At 34.3% G+C, this 13,144-nt stretch overlaps 1 protein-coding gene across 1 annotated transcript; it reads left to right on the forward strand.

The window, feature by feature from the left end:
* Positions 1–2,038: 2,038 nt before the first annotated feature.
* On the forward strand, positions 2,039–12,598 carry LOC149680471 (uncharacterized). Its single transcript, XM_089834605.1, has 4 exons — positions 2,039–2,172; positions 2,254–2,370; positions 2,438–2,771; positions 12,566–12,598. Exons 1-4 carry the CDS (start codon positions 2,039–2,041, stop codon positions 12,596–12,598), a joined length of 618 nt encoding a protein of 205 aa, XP_089690731.1.
* The last annotated feature ends 546 nt before the right edge of the window (positions 12,599–13,144 follow it).

The following is a 13,144-nucleotide window of genomic DNA, read 5'->3' on the forward strand; positions in this document are numbered from 1 at the left end:
GTTAATTGAAATTCATTACTTTATAGTCCAGAACCTAAAATAATAATATGAGCTTTGTCTATGAAGGGATTTCCACACTAAGCCTGTGGCTTGTTTACAGGTGGGTCCCTTTACAATGCATAGAGGGGTGGTGGCTATCCCCTATGCCACAGCTAACCTACAGCGCCCTATAATAAGTATTACTGTTAACCTCTGCAAGTTTTGATGGAAAGGAGAAACCGGGTTAGACCGCGGAGGAAAACTCCTTTTAACAAGCGGGGAGAGAACTTGCAAACTCTACGCAGAAAGATTTGTTCCCAGATTTTCACCCGGTGACACAGTACGGGATCGAACCCGGGATCCTCTTGCTGCGAGACGAAAGCGATAGCCGCTACGCCACCCCTCCTTTGTAAAAGGGACTCTATGTTACAAATATATTTACTTAGGCCTATATGGCGGGACAGATAACAATATATATACAGTGTCGATAAATACTGACGGAGAAACTTAAATTTATTACCATTTAGCAGGAAAATGTGGCATCAAACACGACAGCATCCACTGGTGAAAGTTTGCCCCTTTCGACGGTTACAACGATTCTAGATTTCTCCAATAATAAAGAAAACATGGGCAAGCAAGCAATCAACGAAGATCGTAAAAATGAGGACGGAATCGAGAGTACTTCAAAAAGCTAAGACTGCGAAGACGACGAAAGGGACTTATTTGAATCGTAAACTTTGTATTTAAAATGGGGAAAGTTAATTTATTTTGTTGAATTATTTAAAATGGGGAAACTTTATTTATTTAAATGGGTGTAAATTTTCCCCATTAGACCATAAAATTATATTTAATGCCCCCCCACTAATATAATTTATTGGGAAATAAAAAAACCACCAGTACGATTTTTTGTCAAATAAAAAGACACCATTATCTTTATTATGAAATTTAAAAAAAACCCACAATAGCATTTATTACGAACTTAAAAAAGCGCACTAATTACATTATTATGAAATTCAAAAAAAAACCAAAAACTATTATCACTTCTTATGAAATTAAAAAAAAATATCACTTCTTATGAAATTAAAAAAATTATCACTTCATATGAAATTAAAAAACCCCTTTAATATCATTACTCCGAAATTAAATAAAAACCGCCAATATCATTATTATGAAATTTAAAAGCCCAGTAATATCATTATTATGAAATTAAAAAAAGACCACTAATATCATTATTATGAAATTTAAAAGCCCAGTAATATCATTATTATGAAATTAAAAAAAGACCACTAATATCATTATTATGAAATGAAAAAAAAATTGCATTATTATCACTTATTATGAAATGAAAAAAAAACCGCACTAATTACATTATTACCGACAGGCATGTGTGGGGTGGGGGGTATGAGGATGTATACAGTTATGTGTTATATAACACACATAGGTAAAACGTGTTCTACACTTTTACAAACTATTATTATCACAACTCTTTTTCGAGCCCTAGCTTTATACTGTATTTGAAAATCGTCCTCGTGCAACGAATTTCCAACCATCAAAGCTGTCACTTTTACCAGTTCCCTTTATGATTGCAATATCCATGGAATCGCGTGCAGTGCCTTTTTTGTGCATTACTGGTCTACTAAAGAATAAAGCATGGTTTTCACTTGGCGTAAATCACGCCTGTTCGCCAGACGTCAAGCGACAACCGAAAAAAAGCATAGCTAAGCTGGACAGAAGTTAAGTTGAGTTTGGCGATATTAAGTAAGGTTCTCACTTGACCAAAAATCTCGACGGAAACGAACCGCCAGCGGTTGCAAATTTTTTTTACCGCTGTCCGCCAGCGGTAGAGCGTTCTCACTTGCAGCGGAACTTAAAATAATGCTGACAATTTATTGGGTCACGTGATCATTATCGATCGGTCGACGGATCGAAACCGAGAGGGCGGTAAAGGGTTGTACGCAAAGGTAAACAAAGAAAATGGAGGATTTGAATGACTCCTGAGTTTTCCAATAATATTATAAATGCATTATTTATTTATAATTATATTAATCACTTGTACGTAATGTACAAACATTATCACAAGAGTGATAGAAAGCGTTTTTGGGTTCAAGATCTGTTTCTGAAGCGGCAACAGCAAGAATACCAAGTCAATTTGGTTAATGAAATGCGGCGATGGGACGATGAAAAACATTTTAGGTAAAAACCTTTGAATGTAACCTATTTTGTATATATAAAGACCAGTGGTAGTACTCTAATTGTTTTTAAAAGGTTTTTTAGGATGAATAAAGTGGAATTCGATGAGCTTCTGACGATGGTTAGGCCGCTGCTTTATAAACCCGACACAAAATTTCGTAAATCAGTCTCTCCGGAGGAGAAGCTATCATTAACTCTGAGGTTAATAGCACATGTAAATAAATGATTAACCTGTAGACCCTAACATTGTGAGGTGAATTATATAAAGATACCTTGCAAGCGGCGATATGCAGATAAGTCTATCCTTTGCATACCGACTAGGAACAAGTACTGTCAGTAATATCATAAAAGAAACATGTGAAGCTTTATGGATTGTGCTCTCGCCGAATTATTTAAAACTCCCAACCTCATCTGAAGAATGGCAAGGAATTAGTGACAAATTTTGGTCTGAATGGAATCTCCCTCATTGTGTCGGAGCAATTGACGGGAAACATATAACTATTCAGTGTCCTCCAAAAAGTGGATCACTATATTACAATTACAAGGAATGTTTTAGCATCTTCCTCTTGGCCCTATGTGATGCCAATTACAAATTCACAATGGTAGATATTGGAGCATATGGAAGCCAGAGCAGTAGATAGAAAGTACCGAATCTGGGCCACTGGCGTCAGACAGTGCCAGATGGCACCTGTAAATATGGCGTCAATGAATCAAACATGGCGTCCACCGCACTTTTCTTCTTATGGCGCCAGTGAATCAAACATTTTTTCACCCATTCTTGTTGTGACGTCAGTGAAACGTACATGGCGTCAGTGAATCAATTATGGCGTCAATGTTAGGCTTAAGCGTCATATTCGACAACGTGGTAAATAACCCTTGTCATACACCGTGCCAGATGGCACCAATAAATATGGCGTCAATGAATCAGACATGGCACCAGTAAATATGGCGTCAATGAATCAGACATGGCACCAGTAAATATGGCGTCAATGAATCAGACATGGGACCAGTAAATATGGCGTCAATGAATCAAACACGGCGTCACATTTTTCCCCCAATATTATTGTGACGTCAGTACATGACGCGCCACAGTCTTCCTATGACGTCAGCGAATCAGGCGCCCCCTCTTAATGGGAACATCTTAAACTGTAATGATTAATACAAATAATTGAATTGACTAAATGTGTTTCTAATTTTTTGGTTGGCTTATCTTTAATCTTATAACACCCCTAAAATATTAATTTTATTAATTTTTAATATTAAAAACATAAAATTTCTCTTATCATAATGTATTCATATTTGAACTGATAAGGGAAATAAACTCTATGTCCAAAACTCTGTCTCACATTGCCAACAGTAAAGTGAACTTTCGATCTGATAAGAGAACCAATAATGATTTTGAAATGATAAAAGAATATCCTTCGATTTATCCATTCTTTCACATACATGCCGAGGAAATGAACAAATATTTGATCTTCTTAAAAGTATGGATTAACAGTAAATAGAAAAGATGGCAATTGTATCTCCTAAACACAAACAAAATCAAATTCAAACCATACCAATCAATGATAAAAGGGTAAAACTCATTTCAAAATCATCGGTAAATTTCGTCCGAGCGTGAGCAAGCAAAGGTTAAATTGATAAGTGCAGAAGTGAACTAATTTCAGAAATATGGCGGGTAGACTTTCGAACTACCCACGCTTTAGTCCATGCGTTTAAATCATTTCTAAAGTCAACATGATTAGAGAAAACTTTCCTATTAGTGTTCAAACCTTCCCTATTATTGTTCATACTTTCCCTATTAATGTTCCCATCCCGATATGAACACCAGATACTAGTGTTGTCGTCCTTAAAACAATGTTTAGATGCTAATAAACCTACTTTCTATTGATTAAAGACATTTATTCCGATAGCTCCGTATCATAAATATCTTTATCATGTTTATACAATGAGCAAAAACCGGATATCATAATAAAGCGGAATAAAATTAAATCAAATACCCTCTATTCTATTTGGTGAATCTATGGATAAAAATATTTGTAAGATAAAGCAAGATACAGATCTTAGATTCTATCCCTAAGCACTTAGTCAAAAGTGTATCGAAATGGGAAAATATGCGATTTAAAGTGTTGTGAACCTACCAAACTACAATAAAAAGTGGTGGAAAATAATTGAAAAGATAAACAAAATACTATTTAAAGTGATGGAGAATGATAGAAAAGATGACGAGAATAATACTGAAAACTACACTATTTCTGTTCAGAGTTTCACTATTTATGTACAGAGTTTCACTATTTCTGTTCAGAGTTTCACTATTTCAGTTCAGTGTTTCACTATTTCTGTTCAGTGTTTCACTATTTCTGTTCAGTGTTTCACTATTTCTGTTCGGTGTTTCACTATTTCTGTTCGGTGATTCACTATTTCTGTTCGGTGATTCACTATTTCTGTTCGGTGCCTCACTATTTCTGTTCGGTGTTTCACTATTTCTGTTCAGAGTTTCACTATTTCTGTTCAGTGTTTCACTATTTCTGTTCGGTGTTTCACTATTTCTGTTCGGTGTCTCACTATTTCTGTTCGGTGATTCACTATTTATGTTCGGTGATTCACTATTTCTGTTCGGCGTTTCACTATTTCTGTTCGGCGTTTCACTATTTCTGTTCGGCGTTTCACTATTTCTGTTCGGCGTTTCACTATTTCTGTTCGGCGTTTCACTATTTCTGTTCGGTGTTTCACTATTTCTGTTCGGTGTTTCACTATTTCTGTTCGGTGTATCACTATTTCTGTTCGGTGTTTCACTATTTCTGTTCGGTGTTCCACTATTTCTGTTCGGCGTTTCACTATTTCTGTTCGGCGTTTCACTATTTCTGTTCGGCGTTTCACTATTTCTGTTCGGCGTTTCACTATTTCTGTTCAGAGTTTCACTATTTCTGTTCGGTGTTTCACTATTTCTGTTCAGAGTTTCACTATTTCTGTTCAGAGTTTCACTATTTCTGTTCAGTGTTTCACTATTTCTGTTCGGTGTTTCACTATTTCTGTTCGGTGTTTCACTATTTCTGTTCGGTGTTTCACTATTTCTGTTCGGTGTTTCACTATTTCTGTTCGGTGTTTCACTATTTCTGTTCGGTGTTTCACTATTTCTGTTCGGGGTTCCACTATTTCTGTTCGGCGTTTCACTATTTCTGTTCGGGGTTCCACTATTTCTGTTCGGCGTTTCACTATTTCTGTTCGGCGTTTCACTATTTCTGTTCAGTGTTTCACTATTTCTGTTCAGTGTTTCACTATTTCTGTTCGGTGTTTCGCTATTTCTGTTCGGTGTTTCGCTATTTCTGTTCGGTGTTTCACTATTTCTGTTCGGTGTTTCACTATTTCTGTTCGGCGTTTCACTATTTCTGTTCAGTGTTTCACTATTTCTGTTCGGTGTTTCACTATTTCTGTTCGGTGTTTCACTATTTCTGTTCGGTGTTTCACTATTTCTGTTCGGAGTTTCACTATTTCTGTTCGGAGTTTCACTATTTTTGTTCAGAGTTTCACTATTTCTGTTCAGAGTTTCACTATTTCTGTTCAGAGTTTCACTATTTCTGTTCAGTGTTTCACTATTTCTGTTCACAGTGTTTCACTATTTCTGTTCACACCTTTCCTATTACTGTTCATACCTTTCCAATTACTGTTCATACCTTTCCAATTACTGTTCACACCTTTCCAATTACTGTTCACACCTTTCTTATTACTGTTCACACCTTTCCTATTACTGTTCACACCTTTCCTATTACTGTTCATAACTTTCCAATTACTGTTCATAACTTTCCAATTACTGTTCACACCTTTCCTATTACTGTTCATACCTTTCCAATTACTGTTCATACCTTTCCAATTACTGTTCATACCTTTCCTATTACTGTTCACACCTTTCCTATTACTGTTAACACCTTTCCTATTACTGTTCATACCTTTCCTATTACTGTTCACACCTTTCCTATTACTTTCCATACGTTTCCTGTTACTGTTCACACCTTTCCTATTACTTTCCATACGTTTCCTATTACTGTTCACACCTCTCCTATTACTGTTCACACCTCTCCTATTACTGTTCACACCTCTCCTATTACTTTCATACGTTTCCTATTACTGTTCACACCTCTCCTATTACTTTCATACGTTTCCTATTACTGTTCACACCTTTCCTATTACTGTTCAAACGTTTGTTATTTATATTCAAACGTTTGTTTATTTTTATTCAAACCTCTGTTATATTTATTCAAAACTTTGTTATATTTATTCAAAACTTTGTTATTTTCACTCAAACCTTTGTTATTCCTGTTCGAACTTTTGTTAATGACTGTTCAAAATTTTCTTATTTCTGTTCAAAGTTTCACTATTTCTGTTCAAAGTTTTACTATTTCTGATCAGAGTTTCACTCTTTCTGTTCAAAGTTTCACTCCTTCTGTTCAAAGTTTCACTCTTTCTGTTCAAAGTTTCACTCTTTCTGTTCAAAGTTTCACTCTTTCTGTTCAAAGTTTCACTCTTTCTGTTCAAAGTTTCACTCTTTCTGTTCAAAGTTTCACTCTTTCTGTTCAAAGTTTCACTCTTTCTGTTTTAAGTTCACCATTTATGTTTAAAGTTTCACCATTAATGTTTTAAGTTTCACTATTTATGTTTTAAGTTTCACTATTTATGTTCAAAGTTTTACTATTTATGTTCAATTTTTCCCTGTTTCTGTTCAGACATTTCTTATTTCTAATGAAACGGTTTTTTATTACTGTTCAAACTTATGTTTTTTCTGCTGATACGTTTTTTATTTCTTTTCAAACTTTTGTTGTTCCTACTGAAACGTTTCAAACTTTTCTTATTTTGTTGCAAGGTTATTTATTCTTTTTCCCCAAGCTTTTCATGTTTCTGTTCTAATTTTTATTATTTCGGCGATTAAAATTACTTTTTCCGAAATTCTCCATCGCTTTACTAATTTCTATGGTTTTGAAATCGAATTTCAAAGTTCCATATCCAAAATTCCCATGTGATATAAATGTGATGAATACCTTATTACCTAGTAATGTATGAATTCCTAGAATATAAACGTCTTACTCTTAATCGGAATACATTAATTCGTGATTTTAAATTTCTTTAGTTTTGTGAGATTTAGAACTCTAGACAAATTCCTAATCCAACTGCAAAAGTTTATATGGAAAACGAATTTTCAAGGTGAAAGATAACGTAGTGAAAAACGGATGATTTCGAAGTTCAGACTAAATAACAGAAAATCAATGAAACACCATCTCCCCATTAACTTTAATTTATGTTTTGATATTATTGCAGTTTGGTTTCAAATAAGTTTATAGGTATTTACGTAACAGAAAACGTTTTCAAATGACAGAATTGCGATTAAGTTTTCTTCACAGGAAACTAAAAAAGTGGTTGAAAGTGACATGAAGTGTCTATAATTCATTTTAAAGTATCGGCAAAACACTAAAAATTCGTTAAAGTTTCGCTAAATGTTTAGTAAACGTTTCGTTATTCGACTTAAATATATCCGATATTGTTAATATGTGACTATTATAAAACAGATAATGAAGTTGAATGACGAAAAAGAGGTCGAAAGTGTTGTTAATCTACTAAAATTCAGATGAAACTGAAATGAAATGAAAGCATTCGATTGAAAGCGAACTAATACGACTAAGAAAGTGGATCAAAGTTTTGTTAAACTACTAAAATGCGGTTCAAATCACATTCAAAGGAACTAAAAAGCAGTTGAACGTTCATGAAGTGACAAAAGTACGATTGTAAGTAATGTGTTTAATATTTTTATAAATTTAACCACTTTGGAACAGAAAAACTCCAATGCAAAACCAGATGGACAGGCGTAGGTTCAATAGACAATGACCAGGGTAGGGCCGCCACACGCGTTTTTTTTCCCCCGGCGCGTGTTTTATTAGGCGGCCCCCTCCCGGTCATTGTCTATTGAACCTACGCATGTCCATCTGGTTTTGCATTGGAGTTTTTCTGTTCCAAAGTGGTTAAATTTATAAAAAATATTAAACACATTACTTACAATCGTACTTTTGTCACTTCATGAACGTTCAACTGCTTTTTAGTTCCTTTGAATGTGATTTGAACCGCATTTTAGTAGTTTAACAAAACTTTGATCCACTTTCTTAGTCGTATTAGTTCGCTTTCAATCGAATGCTTTCATTTCATTTCAGTTTCATCTGAATTTTAGTAGATTAACAACACTTTTGACCTCTTTTTCGTCATTCAACTTCATTATCTGTTTTATAATAGTCACATATTAACAATATCGGATATATTTAAGTCGAATAACGAAACGTTTACTAAACATTTAGCGAAACTTTAACGAATTTTTAGTGTTTTGCCGATACTTTAAAATGAATTATAGACACTTCATGTCACTTTCAACCACTTTTTTAGTTTCCTGTGAAGAAAACTTAATCGCAATTCTGTCATTTGAAAACGTTTTCTGTTACGTAAATACCTATAAACTTATTTGAAACCAAACTGCAATAATATCAAAACATAAATTAAAGTTAATGGGGAGATGGTGTTTCATTGATTTTCTGTTATTTAGTCTGAACTTCGAAATCATCCGTTTTTCACTACGTTATCTTTCACCTTGAAAATTCGTTTTCCATATAAACTTTTGCAGTTGGATTAGGAATTTGTCTAGAGTTCTAAATCTCACAAAACTAAAGAAATTTAAAATCACGAATTAATGTATTCCGATTAAGAGTAAGACGTTTATATTCTAGGAATTCATACATTACTAGGTAATAAGGTATTCATCACATTTATATCACATGGGAATTTTGGATATGGAACTTTGAAATTCGATTTCAAAACCATAGAAATTAGTAAAGCGATGGAGAATTTCGGAAAAAGTAATTTTAATCGCCGAAATAATAAAAATTAGAACAGAAACATGAAAAGCTTGGGGAAAAAGAATAAATAACCTTGCAACAAAATAAGAAAAGTTTGAAACGTTTCAGTAGGAACAACAAAAGTTTGAAAAGAAATAAAAAACGTATCAGCAGAAATAACATAAGTTTGAACAGTAATAAAAAACCGTTTCATTAGAAATAAGAAATGTCTGAACAGAAACAGGGAAAAATTGAACATAAATAGTAAAACTTTGAACATAAATAGTGAAACTTAAAACATAAATAGTGAAACTTAAAACATTAATGGTGAAACTTTAAACATAAATGGTGAACTTAAAACAGAAAGAGTGAAACTTTGAACAGAAAGAGTGAAACTTTGAACAGAAAGAGTGAAACTTTGAACAGAAAGAGTGAAACTTTGAACAGAAAGAGTGAAACTTTGAACAGAAAGAGTGAAACTTTGAACAGAAAGAGTGAAACTTTGAACAGAAGGAGTGAAACTTTGAACAGAAAGAGTGAAACTCTGATCAGAAATAGTAAAACTTTGAACAGAAATAGTGAAACTTTGAACAGAAATAAGAAAATTTTGAACAGTCATTAACAAAAGTTCGAACAGGAATAACAAAGGTTTGAGTGAAAATAACAAAGTTTTGAATAAATATAACAAAGTTTTGAATAAATATAACAGAGGTTTGAATAAAAATAAACAAACGTTTGAATATAAATAACAAACGTTTGAACAGTAATAGGAAAGGTGTGAACAGTAATAGGAAACGTATGAAAGTAATAGGAGAGGTGTGAACAGTAATAGGAAACGTATGAAAGTAATAGGAGAGGTGTGAACAGTAATAGGAGAGGTGTGAACAGTAATAGGAGAGGTGTGAACAGTAATAGGAGAGGTGTGAACAGTAATAGGAAACGTATGGAAAGTAATAGGAAAGGTGTGAACAGTAACAGGAAACGTATGGAAAGTAATAGGAAAGGTGTGAACAGTAATAGGAAAGGTATGAACAGTAATAGGAAAGGTGTGAACAGTAATAGGAAAGGTGTGAACAGTAATAGGAAAGGTATGAACAGTAATTGGAAAGGTATGAACAGTAATTGGAAAGGTATGAACAGTAATAGGAAAGGTGTGAACAGTAATTGGAAAGTTATGAACAGTAATTGGAAAGATATGAACAGTAATAGGAAAGGTGTGAACAGTAATAGGAAAGGTGTGAACAGTAATAAGAAAGGTGTGAACAGTAATTGGAAAGGTGTGAACAGTAATTGGAAAGGTATGAACAGTAATTGGAAAGGTATGAACAGTAATTGGAAAGGTATGAACAGTAATAGGAAAGGTGTGAACAGAAATAGTGAAACACTGAACAGAAATAGTGAAACACTGAACAGAAATAGTGAAACTCTGAACAAAAATAGTGAAACTCTGAACAGAAATAGTGAAACTCCGAACAGAAATAGTGAAACACCGAACAGAAATATTGAAACACCGAACAGAAATAGTGAAACACCGAACAGAAATAGTGAAACACTGAACAGAAATAGTGAAACGCCGAACAGAAATAGTGAAACACCGAACAGAAATAGTGAAACACCGAACAGAAATAGTGAAACACCGAACAGAAATAGCGAAACACCGAACAGAAATAGTGAAACACTGAACAGAAATAGTGAAACTCTGAACAGAAATAGTGAAACTCTGAACAGAAATAGTGAAACACCGAACAGAAATAGTGAAACTCTGAACAGAAATAGTGAAACGCCGAACAGAAATAGTGAAACGCCGAACAGAAATAGTGGAACACCGAACAGAAATAGTGAAACACCGAACAGAAATAGTGATACACCGAACAGAAATAGTGAAACACCGAACAGAAATAGTGAAACACCGAACAGAAATAGTGAAACGCCGAACAGAAATAGTGAAACGCCGAACAGAAATAGTGAAACGCCGAACAGAAATAGTGAAACGCCGAACAGAAATAGTGAAACGCCGAACAGAAATAGTGAAACGCCGAACAGAAATAGTGAAACGCCGAACAGAAATAGTGAAACGCCGAACAGAAATAGTGAAGCACCGAACAGAAATAGTGAATCACCGAACATAAATAGTGAATCACCGAACAGAAATAGTGAGACACCGAACAGAAATAGTGAAACACCGAACAGAAATAGTGAAACACTGAACAGAAATAGTGAAACTCTGAACAGAAATAGTGAAACACCGAACAGAAATAGTGAGGCACCGAACAGAAATAGTGAATCACCGAACAGAAATAGTGAATCACCGAACAGAAATAGTGAAACACCGAACAGAAATAGTGAAACACTGAACTGAAATAGTGAAACTCTGAACAGAAATAGTGAAACTCTGTACATAAATAGTGAAACTCTGAACAGAAATAGTGTAGTTTTCAGTATTATTCTCGTCATCTTTTCTATCATTCTCCATCACTTTAAATAGTATTTTGTTTATCTTTTCAATTATTTTCCACCACTTTTTATTGTAGTTTGGTAGGTTCACAACACTTTAAATCGCATATTTTCCCATTTCGATACACTTTTGACTAAGTGCTTAGGGATAGAATCTAAGATCTGTATCTTGCTTTATCTTACAAATATTTTTATCCATAGATTCACCAAATAGAATAGAGGGTATTTGATTTAATTTTATTCCGCTTTATTATGATATCCGGTATTTGCTCATTGTATAAACATGATAAAGATATTTATGATACGGAGCTATCGTAATAAATGTCTTTAATCAATAGAAAGTAGGTTTATTAATATCTAAACATTGTTTTAAGGACGGCAACACTAGTATCTGGTGTTCATATCGGGATGGGAACATTAATAGGGAAAGTATGAACAATAATAGGGAAGGTTTGAACACTAATAGGAAAGTTTTCTCTAATCATGTTGACTTTAGAAATGATTTAAACGCATGGACTAAAGCGTGGGTAGTTCGAAAGTCTACCCGCCATATTTCTGAAATTAGTTCACTTCTGCACTTATCAATTTAACCTTTGCTTGCTCACGCTCGGACGAAATTTACCGATGATTTTGAAATGAGTTTTACCCTTTTATCATTGATTGGTATGGTTTGAATTTGATTTTGTTTGTGTTTAGGAGATACAATTGCCATCTTTTCTATTTACTGTTAATCCATACTTTTAAGAAGATCAAATATTTGTTCATTTCCTCGGCATGTATGTGAAAGAATGGATAAATCGAAGGATATTCTTTTATCATTTCAAAATCATTATTGGTTCTCTTATCACATCGAAAGTTCACTTTACTGTTGGCAATGTGAGACAGAGTTTTGGACATAGAGTTTATTTCCCTTATCAGTTCAAATATGAATACATTATGATAAGAGAAATTTTATGTTTTTAATATTAAAAATTAATAAAATTAATATTTTAGGGGTGTTATAAGATTAAAGATAAGCCAACCAAAAAATTAGAAACACATTTAGTCAATTCAATTATTTGTATTAATCATTACAGTTTAAGATGTTCCCATTAAGAGGGGGCGCCTGATTCGCTGACGTCATAGGAAGACTGTGGCGCGTCATGTACTGACGTCACAATAATATTGGGGGAAAAATGTGACGCCGTGTTTGATTCATTGACGCCATATTTACTGGTCCCATGTCTGATTCATTGACGCCATATTTACTGGTGCCATGTCTGATTCATTGACGCCATATTTACTGGTGCCATGTCTGATTCATTGACGCCATATTTATTGGTGCCATCTGGCACGGTGTATGACAAGGGTTATTTACCACGTTGTCGAATATGACGCTTAAGCCTAACATTGACGCCATAATTGATTCACTGACGCCATGTACGTTTCACTGACGTCACAACAAGAATGGGTGAAAAAATGTTTGATTCACTGGCGCCATAAGAAGAAAAGTGCGGTGGACGCCATGTTTGATTCATTGACGCCATATTTACAGGTGCCATCTGGCACTGTCTGACGCCAGTGGCCCAGATTCGGTACTTTCTATCTACTCAGAGCGATGGTGGTGTATTTGCAAGGTCAATATTTGGACGCAAGCTTAATGAAGGCTTGCTCTC

This window comes from Phalangium opilio, unplaced genomic scaffold (genome assembly GCF_054372755.1).
Source record: "Phalangium opilio isolate 3A_F unplaced genomic scaffold, DU_Popi_V2 ptg000039l_2, whole genome shotgun sequence".
NCBI lineage: Eukaryota > Metazoa > Arthropoda > Arachnida > Opiliones > Phalangiidae > Phalangium > Phalangium opilio.

Coding starts and splice junctions, on each gene's coding strand:
- LOC149680471 (XM_089834605.1), top strand. CDS start 2,039: ATGTACAAACATTATCACAAGAGTGATAGAAAGCGTTTTTGGGTTCAA. Junction 2,173..2,253: donor GACGATGAAAAACATTTTAG/GTAAAAACCTTT, acceptor AAGGTTTTTTAG/GATGAATAAAGTGGAATTCG. Junction 2,371..2,437: donor AAGCTATCATTAACTCTGAG/GTTAATAGCACA, acceptor AATTATATAAAG/ATACCTTGCAAGCGGCGATA.